The 21,882-nt window shown below is 39.4% G+C and overlaps 3 protein-coding genes and 1 long non-coding RNA gene across 10 annotated transcripts; 1 reads left to right on the forward strand and 3 right to left on the reverse strand.

The window, feature by feature from the left end:
* Nucleotides 1–344: 344 nt before the first annotated feature.
* On the reverse strand, nt 345–4,150 carry LOC149117689 (uncharacterized). Of its 7 annotated transcripts, XM_089284513.1 has the most exons (3): nt 3,466–4,150; nt 2,303–3,345; nt 345–1,942 (listed from the first exon to the last, which is right to left on the reverse strand). In XM_089284513.1, the coding sequence occupies exons 1-3, from the start codon at nt 3,930–3,932 to the stop codon at nt 345–347; spliced, it is 3,108 nt and encodes a 1,035-aa protein (XP_089140639.1). In that variant the 5' UTR covers nt 3,933–4,150. The 7 variants fall into 7 exon arrangements, with proteins under 7 accessions (XP_089140639.1, XP_089140647.1, XP_089140630.1 ...); XM_089284521.1 differs by having other exon boundaries at nt 345–1,919; nt 2,520–4,150; XM_089284504.1 differs by having other exon boundaries at nt 345–1,919; nt 2,400–4,150.
* Nucleotides 4,151–9,774: 5,624 nt separating this feature from the next.
* On the forward strand, nt 9,775–10,874 carry LOC149117690 (uncharacterized). The gene is made up of 2 exons (XR_016205938.1): nt 9,775–9,809; nt 10,377–10,874. It is a non-coding gene; the product is annotated as an uncharacterized LOC149117690 (long non-coding RNA).
* Nucleotides 10,875–12,850: 1,976 nt separating this feature from the next.
* Nucleotides 12,851–16,845, reverse strand: LOC149117691 (tetratricopeptide repeat protein 28-like). The gene has a single exon (XM_089284542.1). The coding sequence runs from the start codon at nt 13,871–13,873 to the stop codon at nt 12,851–12,853; it is 1,023 nt and encodes a 340-aa protein (XP_089140668.1). The 5' UTR covers nt 13,874–16,845.
* LOC149117692 (uncharacterized) lies at nt 13,992–16,975 on the reverse strand. The gene has a single exon (XM_089284552.1). The coding sequence runs from the start codon at nt 16,952–16,954 to the stop codon at nt 14,000–14,002; it is 2,955 nt and encodes a 984-aa protein (XP_089140678.1). The 5' UTR covers nt 16,955–16,975; the 3' UTR covers nt 13,992–13,999.
* Between the last annotated feature and the right edge of the window lie 4,907 nt (nt 16,976–21,882).

A 21,882-nucleotide genomic window follows, 5' to 3' on the forward strand; every position in this document is an offset into this window, starting at 1 on the left:
ATTATTTCTGTGTTCATTGTCGTAATATATTCGCAGATGATGAATACAGTTTGTTTCTTGAACTGATGGTATACGCGCCCTATCATCTCTTAAACGTAAGTACCAAATGTTAGGTAGATAAATCACAAGAATAAGGGATCTGATTGCCTTACAAGAAAGTTTTCTGTTAAAAGAAAACATTTTCTCAGTAATTGGAATTGAAAATATGTTGATACACTGTAGCTGCTTTTTATACACAGCTAGATGTTGCCCGTTTAAACACAAAAGCAGAAACTTTTTAAGTTATATTGGTAACCAACGAAGCACATTCCTAAAATCTTTTCTTCGCTAGTGGAAACATACCTTTATTTTTCAAACGCAAATGTGACGTCATCTCCAATCAGCATAAACGGTGCCCATCTGGAAACCTTGGTAAAGCCGTGATCTCTCAACCACTTCATGGCCGCGTGAAGAGATACACTGGCACTTTCTCCACGAACAAGGTGCTCGTAAAAGCGACTCATCAACTTCTTTGTTGTACTGTCGTCTAGAGCCCACAGTGCCACCAACACTGAGCGTGCACCGGCTCCTAGAAACGCGCGAGCGATTCCAACAACTCCCTCGGCTCTAATTTGTCCACGGCCACTGTGACAACAGCTTAGTACCACCAGTTTAGCTCGCACTTTCACTTTTGAAATGTCGGACACTTTCAAAAGGTAGTCGTCTTCTAGTGGAACCCCGGTGGTGGAACGTGGAGGAGAAAGAGCAATTTCTCCTCTTTCAGCATTACCATGTGCAGCAATATGTATCAGACTCACTGAATTTAGCTTCTCAAGTACCGCTTGCTTGGTTGCGTCCTGTCCTAACAAAGGCCAAACGCCCAGCCGTCGTGCGATCATCTCTGCTTCCTTTCTCGCACCAGGCAAAGGTACGAACTCTTTATTGACTTCTTCTCTGTAAATCACCGCACCAACATCAGGATCACCCACTACCAGAGCACCAGTCTCACAGTGATAGTCTGCAGGACTGTCCTGAATGAGCTTCAGAGTCGACAAAGAAGGAACCACGCGGATTCTGAAACGCTCCGATAAATATTTCCCACTTCCATTGAGTAAAGCTGGAAATGGAACACGGTACAGGTTGCGATCAGGAACAATGATGATTTCAGGTTGGTCAAGTAAGTCGGATACAGGATTGACGAGCAGTTCGTAGAACAAAGTTTGACTCGGTTCGGGATCATCCGTATTCCTAGGCTTACCTTGTCGCAAAGTTGTGAGGTTCTCTTCTTGACAAGATTCAGGATTTGTTTCAATGTCATTGCCATTCAAGGATCGATCTTCGCACACCCCCTCGGGTAACTTACCAAAATCTTGGAAGCTTTTAGCCATGATAGCAAAAAATTCATCCAAATCTTCAGCAACCTTTGTTAATCTTGTGTGAAGAGTCTTTTTATCCACATCAAGTTTTCGGAACTGAATAACTCCGCTTGTCTTGAGAATCCACAAAAACACTGTTTGTTCAAAATAAGAAATGTACAGACAAGTAGAGTTACTTTCTTTCTTCATGACATTTTCAACAACAGTCCATGACTGCGGGTCAGCTGATACACGATTTTCAACAGAGTACTGAGTTGCCATCAAGTCCGCTAAGGCTCTAGCTCGTCCAAGCTCTGCAACATAAAGAGCATCCTTAGGATTTCCAGCGAGACGAAACAATTCAGTGAGCAGCTGATAGGGAAAAACATGCTCGTCTGCAAAGCATATCTTAATTTGATCGCTGCCTTGAAGAAAACCTCGCATTGTTTCGGATTGTTCAATACTTCGTAACAAAAAGGAAAAAGCTTCTTGAAAGTTGTGTTGTCGTAACTTCGTCAGTGAAAGATTACAATAGCAAGAAAACTCAATTTCAGCTTTTCCAATATTTTCACTTATGGAGAGTGCCTTGTCAAGATATTCCTCGGCCACGTCATGATCACCGCCAGATTGAAGCACTTCCCCAAGCCTGAGGTAACTTGATGCTTCTAATCCTCTGTTACCAATTTCAACTGCAATCGCAAGTCCTTTCTCGAAGCAGGCTTTAGCTTTATCTTTATCACCGAGAGATTTATGAAAACAACCTTCTTTTAAGTAATAACGTCCTTGTCCTTCTTTATCACCAGTTTTCATGATGATCTCAAGCGCATTATCACAAGATAATTTACTCTGCCTATATTCCCTAAGATCAAGAAACACAGTTGCCAGGGATAGGTAGGTGTGTGCTTGGTCTGTCTGGTTACCAATTTCCCTACTGATCGCAAGTGCTTTTTCGTAATCTTCTTTAGCCTTGACATATTCACCGAGAGAATCAAACACACTTCCTAAGTTTCCATACCAAGTTCCTTCTCCTTGTCTGTCACCAATTTCCATGCTGATCGCAAGTGCTTTTTCATAATATTCTTTAGCCTTGACATATTCACCGAGAGAAAAAAACACATTTCCTAAGTTTCCATACCATGTTCCTTCTCCTTCTCTGTCACCAATTTCCATGCTGATCGCAAGTGCTTTTTCATAATATTCTTTAGCCTTGACATATTCACCGAGAGAACGAAACACATTTCCTAAGTTTCCATACGATGATCCTTCATTCGCTCTGTCACCAATTTCCATGCTAATCGCAAGTGCTTTTTCATAATATTCTTTAGCCTTGACAAATTCAGCGAGATGACGAAACACATTTCCTAGGCTTCCATACCATGTTCCTTCTCCTTCTCTGTCACCAATTTCCATGCTGATCGCAAGTGCTTTTTCATAATATTCTTTAGCCTTGACAAATTCAGCGAGAGAAAAAAACACATTTCCTAGGCTTCCATACGATGTTCCTTCTCCTACTCTGTAACCAATTTCCATGCTGATCGCAAGTGCTTTTTCATAATATTCTTTAGCCTTGACAAATTCAGCGAGATGACGAAACAAATTTCCTAGGCTTCCATACCATGTTCCTTCTCCTTCTCTGTCACCAATTTCCATGCTGATCGCAAGTGCTTTTTCATAATATTCTTTAGCCTTGACAAATGCAGCGAGAGAAAGAAACACATTTCCTAGGGTTCCATAGCATGCTTGTTCTCCTTCTCTGTCACCAATTTCCATGCTGATCGCAAGTGCTTTTTCATAATATTCTTTAGCCTTGACATATTCACCGAGACAACAAAACACAGTTCCTAGGTTTCCATAGCATGCTTCTTCTCCTCCTCTGTCACCAATTTCCATGCTGATCGCAAGTGTCTTTTCATAATATTCTTTAGCCTTGACATATTCACCGAGAGAACGAAACACATTTCCTAAGTTTCCATACCATGTTCCTTCTCCTTCTCTGTCACCAATTTCCATGCTGATCGCAAGTGCTTTTTCAAAATATTCTTTGGCCTTGAGATATTTACAGAGAGAAATGAACACAGTTCCTAGGCCTCCATAAGCCACTCCTTTTCCTCCCCTGTTACCAGTTTTTTGCATCATAGTGACCGCTCTCTCATAAAGTTCTTTTGCCTCAGCATACATAAATTGATTCTGGTATATCTGTGCCAGATTTATGCTAAGCATACCTTCTTGGACAGTATCACCACACTCGAGTTTCCAGCCGCACGCTATTGCATTTGAGTGATCGCTAACACGACGGTACGCCTCAAATATGGTATGATAGATTTGTCTGTAAATTGTTCGCTGTAATGGCTTCTTTACACTCAGCACTTTGTTACTGAGCAAAACTAAGCTTTCTCTGCATAAGTCGATGGCTTTTAAGGCACGACTAGTGTTGAGAAGGAAATTTGCAACAACTATGGCTAAAAAGATAGCATGTAAAATTTCTTCTGCGTAGTTCATGACGCTTTCCGAAGTAGGTCTTGTAACTGAAAAATAAATCAAATAAGGCTGAGTGTAGAATTTTTGCCGTATTACGTAATAAGCTTTTTCAGGAGCCATAATAAGGGACGGAGAAGTCTTGGGATCCGCGCTCACCTATGATATGGGACAATTTTTCTATTTTTAGAACAAATTGCGCCATCCTGACGTCATATATCCGCGCGGATCCACGCATACGTCGGGGGCTCTCGCGTGGATGCTGTCATGTTGCGTGATAAAATGGTGAGAGTTGCGAGATTCTCTTGCAGCGATGGCAGGGAATAAGGCACGAAATAAGAACCCGGACTGTTATATGTAGTTTTACGCTCTTATAGAAAAGGTGAGTTTTTCAGGGTCGAAAACAAGTCTCAATTTCGCGCTGTCAATGGATAATATCTGCTCGCGCTAGTTGTACGAGTAAGATTTTGCGTTTGTTCTGTAAAGAAAAGTTATGCAAAAAAACTCTTTACTCTGGTATCGAGTTAATTTGTGCGTTTCCCAAACAATGCTTAATCATAACCAAACCCTGTTTTTGATAGTTTCTTATTGTTTCTGTTTGTTTGGCGAATTTGAAAAAGGTTTTGAAAGGAAAGTCTGACGCGTACGTTAAGTAGCTCATTTGCATAGTGCAGCGCGAGCACTTTCAAATCCGAGTCGGTGTTTTCAATTGTCAACAAATCTTGACAAAGGTTTCTTTCGTTATCTTTTGTGCTGAGATGCTGCAACAGTTTTCACCAACGCCAAAACGCTCCAACCTCATGTGTGTTTCTTTAACATAGTAAAATTTTACACTGCCAAAATAAAATAGACAAGGAGTTTTAATAACTCAACCAACGAAATCGAAATCGTTATTCGAGTTGATTAAAGAACTCGTCATCGTAACTTTGCTGATTATTTCTGCTGTATTCACATATTTTCAGCTAAGCTTTTAATATGTTCTCAAACATTTATCTTAAACATATTTAAGAACAAGAGATACTATATGAGTTCGATGTATGTTTTCAATTTCACACGAAAGTGCAGAAGTCCAATTTGTCATGTTATATTGACTGTACAAAACACGCATCGGCGTGCGCTCTTCTTCATCGACAACAGACAATTTATTGGATTTTTACACAAACAAAACTGAGCAGCATCTACAGACATAAACTTTATTGCCACCTATTGGCCCTTGATAAAATATCAAGCGTTGCTTACAATTCAGGCGAAACTCAAACTTGCAATTACTTTGTTTTACATTTCGGTCGAGATATACTCTGGCGAAATCGTCGCAAGCGTGTGGCAAGAGGAGGGAAACTCTGAAGTCCTGAAACGCTGCTATATCCAAATATATCCAACTAATGTTTTGCTGTGTTACGGAAAAGCTGTTAATCTTCAACAAATGTGAAACTTAGAGCGGAGTAATGTGGAGGTCTTGTAAAAGAAGCAGCGGAACACAACTTGGTCAGTGATATAAAGCTGGACATAACTAAATTAAACACTGTCTTACTTCACTCAAACTGGAACAGCTTACGACGAAAATACTGAAGCAAAATTCCAACAGACATGAACGTATTGATTTGTGGGCCAAAAGCATTAAACATTTCTGGAATTTTGGACGCCATTTCCCCGCGCTACATCCGCAAAAATCCTGGCAGCATGTATGCGCGTGTGACGCACATGATGGCGCAATTTGTCCTAAAAGTAGAAAAATCGTCCCATATCATAGGAACAGCGCCAATACTAGAAATGGCGCGCGCTTACGGTCTCCGTCCCCGATTATGGCTCCTGGCCTTGTGTTATTACGAGGAAGGTTAGGGACTCGAAAAAGCCAAGTTTGAGCAAATCAGTATTCTGAACCTGTGCATTATATCTTTAGGTCTGATCGACTAAATAAATAAATGGTAAAATAGTGCTTGCTGTAAAAGTGCCGAATTCATTTCGGGTGTACAATTGCAAGTTCAATTTCTCAATTTTGTACTTGACATTTCCGAATCAATCAATCTATAAAATATTGGAATGTACAAATCACCTTTGGAAACTTTTCATGAGTAAATTCATTCAGGTCCATTTGTGAATAAGCTTCTCAAACAGAGAGTTGAAGAATGACGTTTACGGTGAACGACAAATGAAATTAGAAAACGACAAAGGAAATTAGAAAACGAAATTTTCAAGTGTCATTTTTTTACACTTTCCAAAAAAAACTGAAATTATGAAATGTTTGTTTTTAACCTATCTACGTGTATCATTTTGGATTTACTTTGAAATGGGCGCACATAATCTTCCATCCTGAATTGTTTACATAAAAGGCATTAATCAGCGGTTTACAGATTACTGAAGTTATTCTGCTGTAGGTTAATTTCAAGTCAAGCTTATATGTTTTACGTAACCATTACTTTTAAAAAACGTTTTAAGACTTTTATCTTAAATACATTTACAGGTGCAAAAAAAATTTTTCAAACGTATTTTAGTTAAATTTTCTGGAAAATATGATATAAATTTCAACTGGAACCTGCCACCTTGCAAAAAGCATTTCATTTTTTTTTGTAAAAAGAATGATCCAAGTATTTTAGCATATTCAAAGAAGACAGATTGTCATATGACGTAAATATGACGTGAGGATGTAGACAACCCAACCACAACTTGAGTTTTCTTTTCGCATACTCTTTCGATTGAGAAGCGTAAAAAGACACGAGAACTAAAATAGTGACGCGAACTCTAAGGGAGAGGAGGAGGGGGAGGAGGAGGGCAAGGGGGAGGGGGTTAGACGCGCGTCTAAGCGTTGAACTCGACCCACAAGACTCCCGTGCGGAATCATACTGGCGGAGCAATCCATGCTTAAAGTGATCCCTGTTGGTTTAAGCACCACCAAAACGATCAGGCAATGAAAACAGATTGTTTCGACAAAGCCCCACATTCTCAAAAACATTAAATTAAAAGGAATGTATTTTCAACAAATTGTACCTTTCCGGTATGTTTCGACGGCATTTCAGGCAGTTTGGTCGAGCCATGGTTCCTATTCTGGCGAGATGCAGTCCAGTTAAAATACCCACCGAGACAAAATGAGTCTGATATGCCGCCGAAGCGCAGCAAAAAAGTTACGATTAGGTATTTACAGTACACAAATTCCGTCATCCAGCGATATATCATATCAGTGATTTGATATTGCAAGTTATCATGCCCAGAGGGTATCAACGGGGTGGTGGCTTTTACTGCTAACGGTAAATTTATTTTTCTTATGGTTAGCAGAACTCTTAATTAGAAATTTATTACCGTTGTTTTAAAAAGTTATAAATTAACTCTCAGTGTTTAAAATAGTTAATTTGATTACTATAAAACATATTTAAGGTCTTAGTACCATTCCAGGACGGAGAACGGTATTGTTATAAGAATTGTAGACTAATGTAGCTTACAAGACGCAACATGTCGTGACAAGAGATCTTGCCGGACTTTCACTTTCGTGGCTAAAATATTTTTACCGTTAACATTCTTTACGGCTAACGGTTAACTTAACAATTTTTACGCCTTACGGTTAAATTTTTGGCTCGTTTTACGCTAACGGTTATCGCCATCGAGAGCCTCTGCCCAGGACAGTAGACACGGCTTCTGAATTGCGAATCTGGCTACGGTATGATTGTACCTCAAAAATAATTTCGCCCAATTGACTATATTCTCATCACCCGTCTGCTTAAGAGCACACTAATATTGTTAGGAGAAATCAGATATTGGTCAACCTGACGCGTCTTAAAAACAGCACAGTTACAAATGATGATGCCTGCAGCCAAGAGCGGATGATCCATGAACGTCTTCCGGGGTGAATTATCCTAGATCTATAGAGTGTGTTCACGCCGCGGACGTCATCAAATTCTCAAATCCAAAACTAAAGAGTCCCCAAGGGTTTTGTCCTCATCAGGGATAGGAAGTACTAAATTTATATCTGTTTACAACTTTCCAGCTCAATAGCGTCCTTCGGTTGAAAACCAGCGCATTTTGAATTTCGGAGTCATGGCGGTGCGTGACATGAAGCTAAGATCACGTTTGTCGAAAAATATACACTTATCTCGTGATTTTTAGCCATTTTAGGAGTTAAAGTATTAGGAAAAGTGCTTTTGTAGATGTTTTTTTGGTTTGGATCAGATAATCAGTTGTCTAGATAGCCAAAGTAAGTTCCAGATGTCTTTCGGGCCGCCATATTGGAGGAGTAAGGAGGTCCTCCAGCATGGTGGCTCCATACAAGGCACTATAATTTTGTGCGGAACATTTCGACGAATATCTCAACTTTGGAACAACGCACACACCGTAAACTCGGAGAACTGTCTTCTTTATTTATCGTCTATAATATCACAATTTCTTGACTTTATCCACTTTTATTGCGTGACAATGCACACACTCTATTGACAGGGAGTGGCTATTGTAAGCGCTTAGATGCCTCACTGATATAACATTGTCGCATCTGTTGGTTTTATTTTCGTGAGGTCGCTGAAACTGAAACAATATGCGAAAAAAATCTGGTTGCCACGACATATGAGGTCACCAAAATGTGACGACGTAATATGACACAAGCGTAACGCGCACCGAAACTGAAAATAGAGTTCAAAAATTTTGCACCGGGAAGTGCGTATCGTTCTCTTAAACCGCCCTGACTTGTTGCAGCAGAAAACGTAAAACAAATTAAAGCTTCCTTTTAAACAAAGTGCGGGATGATGCAACGCAAATAGATATTCATGCACAAGGATATGATTGTTCCAAAGCTTGAAGAAGAGTTCATTGGTCACCTGTATTGGTGGTTTCACTCCGACACCGTCAGGAATACAGAAAGATATACGGCCTGATTCTGTGCCAATAGCGAAATAATATCTAAAAAGACCATAAACATAGACATCATCAACACCTTAAAATCGCTATACCTTACTACTGGATGAAATGTTTGAGTAACTTTTGCTGCGCTAACGTTGGTTCTCCCAGTAAATGGTCTATAGACAAATGCCCCATTCATACCAACTTAACAAGTTTAACTAAATCAGGTTTAGGTTTTTCCAATTTGTCGACTACGTTTTGAATTCATTTTGAAAAGTCAACTGAATTTCAAACCACCTTGCTTACATACTTTTACCGGCTAGGTTTTTACTTTGTTAATCAATTTGCGGGGTGTGTACGGCATGAGCAACCGAACTTAAGGAAGTTTGCTCGAAAATTTTCCAACATTGATTTTTTTTTCTAAAACTTTTACCACTGTAAGATGATGAGTTAGTTATATCAGAAATTTAAAAAAAATGGGGGGTCACCGACTTCGTTTTGGAGAGAATATGCCCGGAAGAACAAACTAAATCTGAAAAAATCGGGCTTCGTTAGCGAATAAGGCCACAGTGTCTGTAAGCCCAAAAATATTGCAATTAGATCTTTGAAGTGAGATGTGAAGTGATTTGATTTACACTCGCCAAATGTTTGCCTCGCAGAAATCATGAAAATTATTAATGATAATGCTCAAGTTGATAGAAAAGACAATTATAGTAAATCTTCTGTTCTGTTCTAACACAGTTTCTGACAATGTTTGTTGTTGTGGCTGGCTTTTTTAGAGTGGAGAGGAGTGAAGGATTGTGATACCAAACGTTTTGTTGTTATTTATGTTTTAGTTCAATAACGAAGCGTGCGAAGTCTAAAAATATAGAATGCAAATTATTGGAACCCCGCGAGAGTCAGACAACATAAGCGTGTTCTGAGTGAAATAAGAGGAAAATGAACGCCAAACTTTCGTTTTAAAAACTGTTTTAGGAACACTTGCTTAGGCGCTTGAAAAAGCGTCAAATCTTCCAATATTCCGTTTTGTTTGTCTGAGTTTGTCTGAGTTATGACGTCACTCGCGCGCTTCGCTATTTAACACTTACTTAGGAAATGCTGATCAGAAGGAGAAAGCCATGGGAATTTTCATATCCTTTGGGGCCTTGGCACGAGCGATTGGTCCCGACGTGAGCTGTACAGGTAAGCGGTCCGTTCTGATTAACAGTCCAGTTGGACTGCACGCGAAGTTACTAGTCGCCACCTTATTTCATACATTAACTAGAGATACTACGTGTTTCCCTTAAGGACAACATAAAGATGACGACGGAAAAGCTGAATGACATCTAGTGAAAAATGACTGTAGATTTTACCTTTAAAAGTTCCAATTGTCAGGATATGTTGAGAACGCCTGTGGCTGTTAAAAATAGCTCAGGCTAATGATGTATAGCAGCGTTCAATTCTAAATGGGAATACGAAAAATTCGCCGCCGTCGTTCGCGTCCCTAGACTACGCAAACTTAGTCATTTTGCCTAGAGTGGCTCCACATGTACGCACATCTACAGCCATTGTTGTTCTCATTATACACTCTTGTGTTTGGTGCGTTAACTTCCTGAATGCGTCCGTCCATGTATTCGACTTTTTTTGTCGCCTCGTCTGTTTATTGTGTACTGTTTTTTGCTTGTTTGTTTGTTTGCTAGTTTATTTATTTCTTTTCTATCTTTATTTAGTGAATGCATAATTCATTCATACTCTATTTGTGTCCCTCAGTCTACTGGTGTGTAGGGCCCTTCTGGTGTTACTTTGTTGGCGCTCTCCTGTTTATGCTCCCCATGAGGATCTTGGTAAAGTTACCAGCTTAACAAGAGTCAAGCAAGATAGTTTTTATTTTTCAAGAAACAGATCAAGATACGCTGTGTCGGTCTGGAGTTAGTCTTTATGACGCAAGCTGGAATAGCCCTAATTGGTAATTCCTAAACAGTTATTTGGCCCCGAAGACTGCATAATTAATTTCTTACCTCATTGTAGCTAAATTTTGCAAGAACTAGGTGACACTTTCATTGCTTGCTATCGTCGAAGTTGCACAAATCGATGTAAAAAGTTGTAAAACACAAAACTAAGAAAGAAATGGGAAGGTGGTCAACTCGTGTCACGCAATATATTTTTTACATGTGACTGTTGTAATATGCTTCTTCTTAAGCAATAGGTATCGAAGCGGGCAATACTCGTATGTACAATAATTGTGATAATAAAAGCTTCATACTTAGATGTCGTTTTTATTTTATTTTTTTATATTTTCATTTTTTTTCATTTTAGTAGTTGGCATTGTGAGAACGAAATGTTAAAATGGGGACAAGAAAACAAAAATAAATGAGAATATATGAAAGATCGTATATTTCAACTGCGGAATCTTGCGATGACGAACTACAAAATAACACAAAACAATACAATGCAATGTAATGCAATAGAAATTTATTGTGTAATACTCTTAGCTATATGTGAGGTGTGACATCACAGGAAAGATACGATGACACAAAAGTATTCCAGAGACAATCAAATTAAAAGTGATATTATAATTATGATATGCGTAAATGTTTCAAAATTTCTATATATAAGCAAGAATCATGAAATACAATCTAAAATAATCACACGTTGTGCTAAAAGGTAAAAACAATTGTCATATGTACAATCAAGCTGACGCTAGCAATGCCTGCGCAATTGACTTATTAAGACTTTCTTGCTTAAAAGAGCTTTTTGATAATTCTTTTTTTAATTTTGTCCCTTATCCGATGATTTATTTTAAAGTAATGTCATTTTATCTTACACGTTTACATTTGTTAATGAATCACAGGTTCTAAGTAATTTACATTCGCAACTGAACAGTATATCTGCGCCTAACAAAGTCTAAATTGTTATTATTCCTTATTTTGAACAAGTAGAAACTTTTTCCATCCTCTTAGAAAACCAATCAGTCGATTGGCTCGCTAAGGGAGATAAACACGTGAAAGGGGCGTGGAAGTTTCTCGAAAGAAAATTGAATGTTAAAACCCCTAAACACCTCGGGTGTGGCTTAAGCTATATTTTACCCCTTAAAGATGCAACATCTAAAAAAGGCAAATCAGAACTTTAATGACTTTCGTGACAATTTCATCCAGGGCTTTCTTCGGTGAAGACGTTTAAGTACTTCCATGCCCGGTCGATTTAAAACACTTACACAATAAGATGAAATTCAGAATTCAATGATTGCTGAGAAAATTGGCCCAAGTATTGAAAAAATTTCGCAAGAAAATTCTCCAAAAGAGACAACATAAAACATCCCCGCCTCTTTGACATGGGGACCCCTCCGTCCGCCCCATCGAACTGAGAAACTTTGCATCAATATTAGGTAACAAAGTCGCTCGACAGATGCTAGCCTTCATAAGAGATATGCGTGATTAATTTCGACAACAACATTAAGAAAAATTCGTTTGCAACCACGGCAAAAAAAAAAAAACGTTCGTTTCTCTACTGCTTCTGTGAAAAAAGAAAACCAGTTGTACTTGTATTAGACAATGGCAACGAAAGAAAATCAAAGCAAACTTGTCTTTTCTATTTCCAATGTCCTTGCAGAAGTTTCTTGGTTCATTTCTTGATGTTTAATTTCTATGGAATACTCCACTGACGAAGTCTTTCCTTCCTATAACAACAAAAAAGAACAATTTGAAGATATTATCTTTAAGTCTCCTAACCATTGTATAACATTAGTTTCTCTTTAGCAGAGAATAAAGTCTGAAAAAAAAAGGAGAAACAAAAGTCAAGCTTGAACGGGACTCAAAACTATGACCGCTACTATATCGGTGCAGTGCTTTACCAACTGAGTTATCAAGTCAACTGTGAGCTGATCGATTATTTCTGTGTTCATTGTCGTAATATATTCGCAGATGATGAATACAGTTTGTTTCTTGAACTGAAGGTATACGCGCCCTATCATCTCTTAAACGTAAGAACCGAATGTTAGGTAGATAAATCACAAGAATAAGGGATCTGATTGCCTTACAAGAAAGTTTTCTGTTAAAAGAAAACATTTTCTCAGTAATTGGAATTGAAAATATGTTGATACACTGTAGCTGCTTTACATACAACACAGCTAGATTTTGCCCTTTTAAACACAAAAGCACAAACTGAAAGTAGCGTTCTTTTAAGTAATATTGCTAACCAACGAAGCACATTCCTAAAATCTTTTCTTCGCTAGTGGAAACATACCTTTATTTTTCAAACGCAAATGTCACCTCATCTCCAATCAGCATGAACGGTGCCCAGCTGGAAACCTTGGTAAAGCCGTGATCTCTCAACCACTTCATGGCCGCGTGAAGAGATACACTGGCACTTTCTCCACGAACAAGGTGCTCGTAAAAGCGACTCATCAACTTCTTTGTTGTGCTGTCGTCTAGAGCCCACAGTGCCACCAACACTGAGCGTGCACCGGCTCCTAGAAACGCGCGAGCGATTCCAACAACTCCCTCGGCTCTAATTTGTCCACGGCCACTGTGACAACAGCTTAGTACCACCAGTTTAGCTCGCACTTTCACTTTTGAAATGTCGGACACTTTCAAAAGGTAGTCGTCTTCTAGTGGAACCCCGGTGGTGGAACGTGGAGGAGAAAGAGCAATTTCTCCTCTTTCAGCATTACCATGTGCAGCAATATGTATCAGACTCACTGAATTTAGCTTCTCAAGTACCGCTTGCTTGGTTGCGTCCTGTCCTAACAAAGGCCAAACGCCCAGCCGTCGTGCGATCATCTCTGCTTCCTTTCTCGCACCAGGCAAAGGTACGAACTTTTTATTGACTTCTTCTCTGTAAATCACCACACCAACATCAGGATCACCCACTACCAGAGCATCAGTCTGACAGTGATAGTCTGCAGGACTGTCCTGAATGAGCTTCAGAGTCGACAAAGAAGGAACCACGCGGATTCTGAAACGCTCCGATAAATATTTCCCACTTCCATTGAGTAAAGCTGGAAATGGAACACGGTACAGGTTGCGATCAGGAACAATGATGATTTCAGGTTGGTCAAGTAAGTCGGATACAGGATTGACGAGCAGTTCGTAGAACAAAGTTAGACTCGGTTCGGGATCATCCGTATTCCCAGGCTTATCTTGTCGCAAAGTTGTGAGGTTCTCTTCTTGACAAGATTCAGGATTTGTTTCAATGTCATTGCCATTCAAGGATCGATCTTCGCACACCTCCTCGGGTAAATTGCCAAAGTCTTGGAAGCTTTCAGCCATGATGGCAAAAAATTCATCCAAATTTTCAGCAACCTTTGTTAATCTTGTGTAAAGAGTCTTTTTATCCACATCAAGTTTTCGGAACTGAATGACTCCGCTTGTCTTGAGAATCCACAAAAACACTGTTTATTCAAAATAAGAAATGTACAGACAAGTAGAGTTACTTTCTTTCTTCATGACATTTTCAACAACAACCCATGATTGCGGGTCAGCTGATATACGATATTCAACAGAGTACTGAGTTGCCATCAAGTCCGCTAAGGCTCTAGCTCGTCCAAGCTCTGCAACATAAAGAGCATCCTTAGGATTTGCAGCGAGACGAAACAATTCAGTGAGCAGCTGATAGGGAAAAACATGCTTGTCTGCAAAGGATATCTTAATTTGATCGCTGCCTTGAAGAAAACCTCGCATTGTTTCGGATTTTTCAATACCTCGTAACAAAAAGGAAAAAGCTTCTTGAAAGTTGTGTTGTCCTAACTTCGTCAGTGAAAGATGACAATAGCAAGAAAACTCAATTTCAGCTTCTCCAATATTTTCACTTATTGAGAGTGCCTTGTCAAGATATTCCTCGGCTACGTCATGACCACCGCCAGATTGAAACACTTTCCCAAGGCTGAGGTAACTTGATGCTTCTAATCTTCTGTTACCAATTTCAACTGCAATCGCAAGTCCTTTCTCGAAGCAGGCTTTAGCTTTATCTTTATCACCAAGGGATTTATGAAAAGAACCTTCTGTTAAGTGATATTGTGCTTGTCCTTCTTTATCACCAATTTTCATGCTGATCTCAAGCGCATTGTCACAAGATAATTTACTCTGCCTATATTCCCTAAGATTAAGAAACACAGTTGCCAGGCATAGGTAGGTGCGTGCTTGGTCTGTCTGGTTACCAATTTCCCTACTGATCGCAAGTGCTTTTTCATAATATTCTTTAGCCTTGACATATTCACCGAGACAGTGAAACACATTTCCTAAGTTTCCATACCATGATCCTTCTCCTTCTCTGTCACCAATTTCCATGCTGATCGCAAGTGCTTTTTCATAATATTCTTTAGCCTTGACATATTCACCGAGACAGTGAAACACATTTCCTAAGTTTCCATACCATGATCCTTCTCCTTCTCTGTCACCAATTTCCATGCTGATCGCAAGTGCTTTTTCATAATATTCTTTAGCCTTGACATATTCACCGAGAGAACCAAACACAGTTTCTAAGTTTCCATACGATGATCCTTCTGTCGCTCTGTCACCAATTTCCATGCTGATCGCAAGTGCCTTTTCACAATATTCTTTAGCCTTGACATATTCACCGAGAGGAAAAAACACAGTTCCTAAGTTTCCATACAATGATCCGTCATTCGCTCTGTCACCAATTTCCATGCTGATCGCAAGTGCTTTTTCACAATATTCTTTAGCCTTGACATATTCACCGAGAGAAAAAAACACAGTTTCTAAGTTTCCATACAATGATCCTTCATTCGCTCTGTCACCAATTTCCATGCTGATCGCAAGTGCTTTTTCATAATATTCTTTAGCCTTGACATATTCACCGAGACGACGAAACACAGTTCCTAAGTTTCCATACGATGATCCTTCATTCGCTCTGTCACCAATTTCCATACTGATCGCAAGTGCTTTTTCACAATATTCTTTAGCCTTGACATATTCACCGAGACAACGAAACACAGTTCCTAAGTTTCCATACCATGATCCTTCATTCGCTCTGTCACCAATTTCCATGCTGATCGCAAGTGCTTTTTCATAATATTCTTTAGCCTTGACATATTCACCGAGAGAACGAAACACATTTCCTAAGTTTCCATACCATGATCCTTCATTCGCTCTGTCACCAATTTCCATGCTGATCGCAAGTGCTTTTTCATAATATTCTTTAGCCTTGACATATTCACCGAGACAACCAAACACAGTTCCTAAGTTTCCATACAATGATCCTTCATTCGCTCTGTCACCAATTTCCATGCTGATCGCAAGTGCTTTTTCATAATATTCTTTAGCCTTGACATATTCACCGAGACGACGAAACACAGTTCCTAAGTTTCCATACGATGATCCTTCTGTCGCTCTGTCACCAATTTCCATGCTGATCGCAAGTGCTTTTTCATAATATTCTTTAGCCTTGACATATTCACCGAGACAACGAAACACAGTTCCTAAGTTTCCATACCATGATCCTTCATTCGCTCTGTCACCAATTTCCATGCTGATCGCAAGTGCTTTTTCATAATATTCTTTAGCCTTGACATATTCACCGAGAGAACCAAACACAGTTCCTAAGTTTCCATACTGTTTTGCTTCTCCTTCTCTGTCACCAATTTCCATGCTGATCGCAAGTGCTTTTTCATAATATTCTTTAGCCTTGACATATTCACCGAGACAGTGAAACACATTTCCTAAGTTTCCATACCATGATCCTTCTCCTTCTCTGTCACCAATTTCCATGCTGATCGCAAGTGCCTTTTCACAATATTCTTTAGCCTTGACATATTCACCGAGAGAACCAAACACAGTTCCTAAGTTTCCACACAATGATCCTTCTGTCGCTCTGTCACCAATTTCCATGCTGATCGCGAGTGCCTTTTCATAATATTCTTTAGCCTTGACATATTTACCGAGAGAAATGAACACAGTTCCTAGGCCTCCATAAGCCACTCCTTCTCCTCCCCTGTTACCAGTTTTTTGCATCATAGTGACCGCTCTCTCATAAAGTTCTTTTGCTTCAGCATACATAAATTGACTCTGATATGTCTGTGCCAGATTTATGCAAAGCATACCTTCTTGGACAGTATCACCACACTCGCGGAGAATGGTGAGAAGTTTCCAGCCGCACGCTATTGCATTTGAGTGATCGCTAACACGACGGTACGCCTCAAACATGGTATGATAGATTTGTCTGTAAATTGTTCGCTGTAATGGCTTCTTTACACTCAGCACTTTGTTACTGAGCAAAACTAAGCTTTCTCTGCATAAGTCGATGGCTTCTAAGGCACGACTAGTGTTGAGAAGGAAATTTGCAACAACTATGGCTAAAAGGATAGCATGTAAAATTTCTTCTGCGTAGTTCATGACGCTTTCCGAAGTAGGTCTTGTTACTGAAAAATAAATCAAATAAGGCTGAGTGTAGAATTTTTGCCGTATTACGTAATAAGCTTTTTGAGAAGCCATAATAAGGGACGGAGAAGTCTTGGGATCCGCGCTCACCTATGATATGGGACAATTTTTCTATTTTTAGAACAAATTGCGCCATCCTGACGTCATATACCCGCACGGATCCACGCATATGTCGGAGGCTCTAGCGTGGATGTTGTCATGTTGCGTGATAAAATGGTGAGAGTTGCGAGATTCTCTTGCAGATTTTTCACAGCGATGGCAGGGAATAAGGCAGGGAATAAGAACCAGGGCTCTTATATGTAGTTTTATGCTCTGAGCTTATAGAAACGGTGAGTTTTTCAGGGTCGAAAACAAGTCTCAATTTCGCGCTGTGAATGGATAATATCTGCTCGCGCTAGTTGTACGAGTAAGATTTTGCGTTTGTTCTGTAAAGAAAAGTTATGCAAAAAAACTCTTTACCCTGGTATCGAGTCAATTTGTTCGTTTCCCAAACAATGCTTAATCATAACCAAACCCTGTTTTTGATAGTTTCTTATTGTTTCTGTTTGTTTGGCGAATTTGAAAAAGGTTTTGAAAGGAAAGTCTGACGCGTACGTTAAGTAGCTCATTTGCATAGTGCAGCGCGAGCACTTTCAAATCCGAGTCGGTGTTTTCAATTGTCAACAAATCTTGACAAAGATTTCTTTCGTTATCTTTTGTGCTGAAATGCTGCAACAGTTTTCACCAACGCCAAAAGGCTACTAACCTCATGTGTGTTTCTTTAGCATAGTAAAATTTTACACTGCGAAAATAAAATAGACAAGGAGTTTTAATAACTCAACCAACGAAATCGAAATCGTTATTCGAGTTGATTAAAGAACTCGTCATCGTAACTTTGCTGATTATTTCCGTTGTATTCACATATTTTCAGCTAAGCTTTTAATATGTTCTCAAACATTTATCAACCTTAAACATATTTAAGAACAAGAGATATTATATGAGTTCGATGTATGTTTTCAATTTCACACGAAAGTGCAGAAGTCCAATTTGTCATGTTATATTGACTGTACAAAACACGCATCGGCTGGCGCTCTTCTTCATCGACAACAGACAATTTATTGGATTTTTACACAAACAAAACTGAGCAGCATCTACAGACATAAACTTTATTGCCACTTATTGGGCCTTGATAAAATATCAAGCGTTGCTTACAATTCAGGCGAAACTCAAACTTGCAATTACTTTGTTTTACATTTCGGTCGAGATATACTCTGGCGAAATCGTCGCAAGCGTGTGGCAAGAGAAGGGAAACTCTGAAGTCCTGAAACGCTGCTATATCCAAATATATCCAACATATATGAAACTTAGAGCGGAGTAATGTGGAGGTCTTGTAAAAGAAGCAGCGGAACACAACTTGGTCAGTGATATAAAGCTGGACATAACTAAATTAAACACTGTCTTACTTCACTCAAACTGGAGCAGCTTACGACGAAAATACTGAAGCAAAATTCCAACAGGCAATGAAAACAAATTGTTTCGACAAAACCCCACATTCTCAAAAACATTAAATTAAAAGAAATGTATTTTCAACAAATCGTACCTTTCCGGTATGTTTCGACTGCATTTCAGGCGCTTGGTCGAGCCATGGTTTCTATTCTGGCGAGATGCAGTCCAGTTAAAATACCCACTGAGACGAAATGAGTCTGATATGCCGCCGAAGCGCAGCAAAAAAGGTACGATTAGGTATTTACAGTACACAAATTCCGTCATCCAGCGATATATCATATCAGTGATTTAATATTGCAAGTTGTCATGCCCAGAGGGTATCAATGGGGTGGTGGCTTTTACTGCTAGTTAAGAGAGTTAAGAGTTAATTTATTTTTCTTACGGTCAGCAGAAATCTTAACCAGAAATTTATTTCCACTGTTTCAAAAAGTTATGAATTAACTTTCAGAGTTGAAAACAGTTAATCTGATTACTGTAAAACATAGTTAAGGTCTTAGTACCATTCCAGGAAGGAGAACGGTTTTGTTATAAGAATTGTAGACTAATATAGTTTACAAGCCACAAGACAAGGCACAAAATGTCTTGACAAGAGATCTTGAGACTTTCACTTTCGTGGCTAAAATGTTTTTACCGTTAACATTTTCTACAGCTAACGGTTGACTTAACAATTTTTTCGCCTAACGGTTAAATTTTGACTCGTTTTACGGCTAACGGTTATCGCCATCGAGAGCCTCTGCCCAGGACAGTAGACACGGCTTCTGAATTGTGAATCTGGCTACGGTATGATTGTACCTCAAAAATAATGTCGGGCAATGGATTATATTCTCATCACCCGTCTGCTTAAGAGCACACTAATATTGTTAGGAGAAATCAGAAATTGGTCAACCTGGCGCGTCTTAAAACAGCACAGTGACAAATGATCATGCCTGCAGCCAAGAACGGATGATCCATGAACCTCTTCTGGGGTGAATTATCCCAAATCTATAGAGTGTGTTCACGCCGCGGACGTCATCAAATTCTCAAATCCAAAACTAAAGAGCCACTAAAGATTTTATCCTCATCAGGCATTAGAGGGACTAAATTTATATCTGTTTACAAATTTACAGTTCAATAGCGTCCTTCGGTTGGAAACCAGCGCATTTTGAATTTCGGAGTCATGGCGGTGCGTGACATGAAGCTAAGATCGCGTTTGTCGAAGAACATACACTTATCTCGTGATTTTTAGCCATTTTAGGAGGTAAAGTATTAGGAAAAGTGCTTTTGTAGATGTTTTTTGGTTTGGATCAGATAATCATTTGTCTAGATAGCCAATGTAAGTTCCAAATGTCTTTCCGGCCGCCATATTGGAGGACTAAGGAGTTCCTCCAGCATGGCGACTCCATACAAGGCACTATAATTTTGTACGGAACATTTCGACGAATATCTCAACTTTGGGACAACGCACACACCTTAAACTCGGAGAACTGTCTTCTTTATTTATCGTCTATAATATCACAATTTCTTGACATTATCCACTGAATGGCTTTTACTTTTATTTTTTATTGCGTGACAATGCACTCACTCTATTGACAGGGAGTGGCTATTGTAAGCGCTTAGATGCCTGACTGAGATAACATTGTCGCATCTGTTGGTTTTATTTTCGTGAGGTCGCTGAAAGTGAAACAATATGCGAAAAAAATCTGGTTGCCACGACATATGAGGTCACGAAAATGTGACGACGTAATATGACACAAGCGTAATGCGCACCGAAACTGAAAATAGATTTCAAAAATTTTGCACTGGGAAGTGCGAATCGTTCTCTTAAACCGCCCTGACTTGTTGCAGCAAAAAACGTAACACAAATTAAAGCTTCCTTTTTAAACAAAGCGCGGGATGATGTTTTTTTCGTACAAGCCTTTGCCTTTACATTTGAATAGATTTTCATGCACAAGGATACGATTGTTCCAAGCTTGAAGAAGAGTTCATTGGTCACCTGTACTCGTGGTTTCATTCCGACACCGTCAGGAATACAGAAAGATATACGGCCTGATTCTTTACCAATAGCAAGAAAATATCTAAAAAGACCACAAAAATAGACATCATCAACACCTTAAAAGCGCTATACTTTACTACTGGATAAAATGTTTGATTAACTTCTGCTGCGCTAACGTTGGTTGTCCCCGTGAATGATACATAAATAAAGTCTTTACTTACTTACTTATCTATAGACTAATACCCAAATCATACCAAGTTATCAAGTTTAATCAAATCGGGTTTAGGTTTTTCCAATTTTTGGACTACGTATTGAATTCATTTTGAAAAGTCAAATTTCAAACCACCTTGCTTACATATTTTTTTCAACTAGGTTTTTACTTTGTTAATCAATTTGCGGGGTGTGTAGGGTATGAGCGGCCGAACTTAAATTAGTCAACTTAGGTCTTTTTCCAGCGGTGAGAAATAGGAAGCAAGCTAGAATAAATTGTTTACGAAACTGACTTAAATCAAAATAGGCTGCTGACAGTCTGTCTGTTGTTCAGCAGGAATCCTCCGTGGGAAAAAAGATGGCGACTGGTACATATACCCATAGTTCTTAGCGCACGAAAACCGTAACAACGTTCATAAAAACGTACAGAAACGTCATAAAATCTTCAAACCTAGGTTACTTAATGAACTTGGTACAGGAACAAATATTGTAAAAGTTTGGCTTTCTTTTTGCCTTTAAGGCTCTGCTAGGTTCGCAAGGCATTGTGGTAAAATGTACAGCCGCCATCATTTTTCCTACGGTGGATTATGAGGCGAGACGCTTTAGCCTAGAGGGGAATGGGACGAGCATACCGGCCTTGTCTCGCCCTCTTCCCTACTCGGCCACGGCCATACAACCCTTTTGCGTTTGCGATGGCTGAACACTCGTCTAAGTCACCCTTAGGGGAAAAAAAACCGTCTGCCAGCGGGCCTGAATCAAAATAGGTCTTAAAGATGATTTCCAGTCCGTACTGCGCACTCTCGAGAGTTTGTTTGCATTATTTGTTTCGTCTCATGTAGGACATCACAAAGACCAAAAATTCGAAACCCTATTTGACCTGACCCTTAAATCAAAACCTTGTTTCAGACCTGCGTTATGATTGGTTCCCTAGTTCAGACCAATGTTAAGTTACCATAAACATAATTTGTGAAGGGCTTTTCTCGTTTTTCTTTTCGATAATGATGAAAAAGTGGCTTCTTCTTAAAAACTTACCCATATGAAGTACCCTGTTTATGAACAAAATGGCTGAAAAACCACACCATTTGGGGCCGCACATACCCTATATAGCCCATATAATGGAGTATCCCCCTCCCCTCCTCCGCTGACGTACCGTCGCAACTGCCAGTCCCTCTCCGCTGATTTGGAGGTAGAACATCGGGTTGTAACCGTCAACAAA

The sequence above is a fragment of the Orbicella faveolata genome, unplaced genomic scaffold (assembly GCF_042242905.1).
Source record: "Orbicella faveolata isolate gen_17 unplaced genomic scaffold, um_ofav_v1 contig_1, whole genome shotgun sequence".
In the NCBI taxonomy this organism is placed as follows: domain Eukaryota; kingdom Metazoa; phylum Cnidaria; class Anthozoa; order Scleractinia; family Merulinidae; genus Orbicella; species Orbicella faveolata.

Excerpts from the sequence above, each read along its gene's own strand:
- LOC149117692 (XM_089284552.1), bottom strand. The coding sequence starts at position 16,954 with ATGAACTACGCAGAAGAAATTTTACATGCTATCCTTTTAGCCATAGTT.
- LOC149117691 (XM_089284542.1), bottom strand. The coding sequence starts at position 13,873 with ATGGCTGAAAGCTTCCAAGACTTTGGCAATTTACCCGAGGAGGTGTGC.
- LOC149117689 (XM_089284483.1), bottom strand. The coding sequence starts at position 3,932 with ATGGCTCCTGAAAAAGCTTATTACGTAATACGGCAAAAATTCTACACT.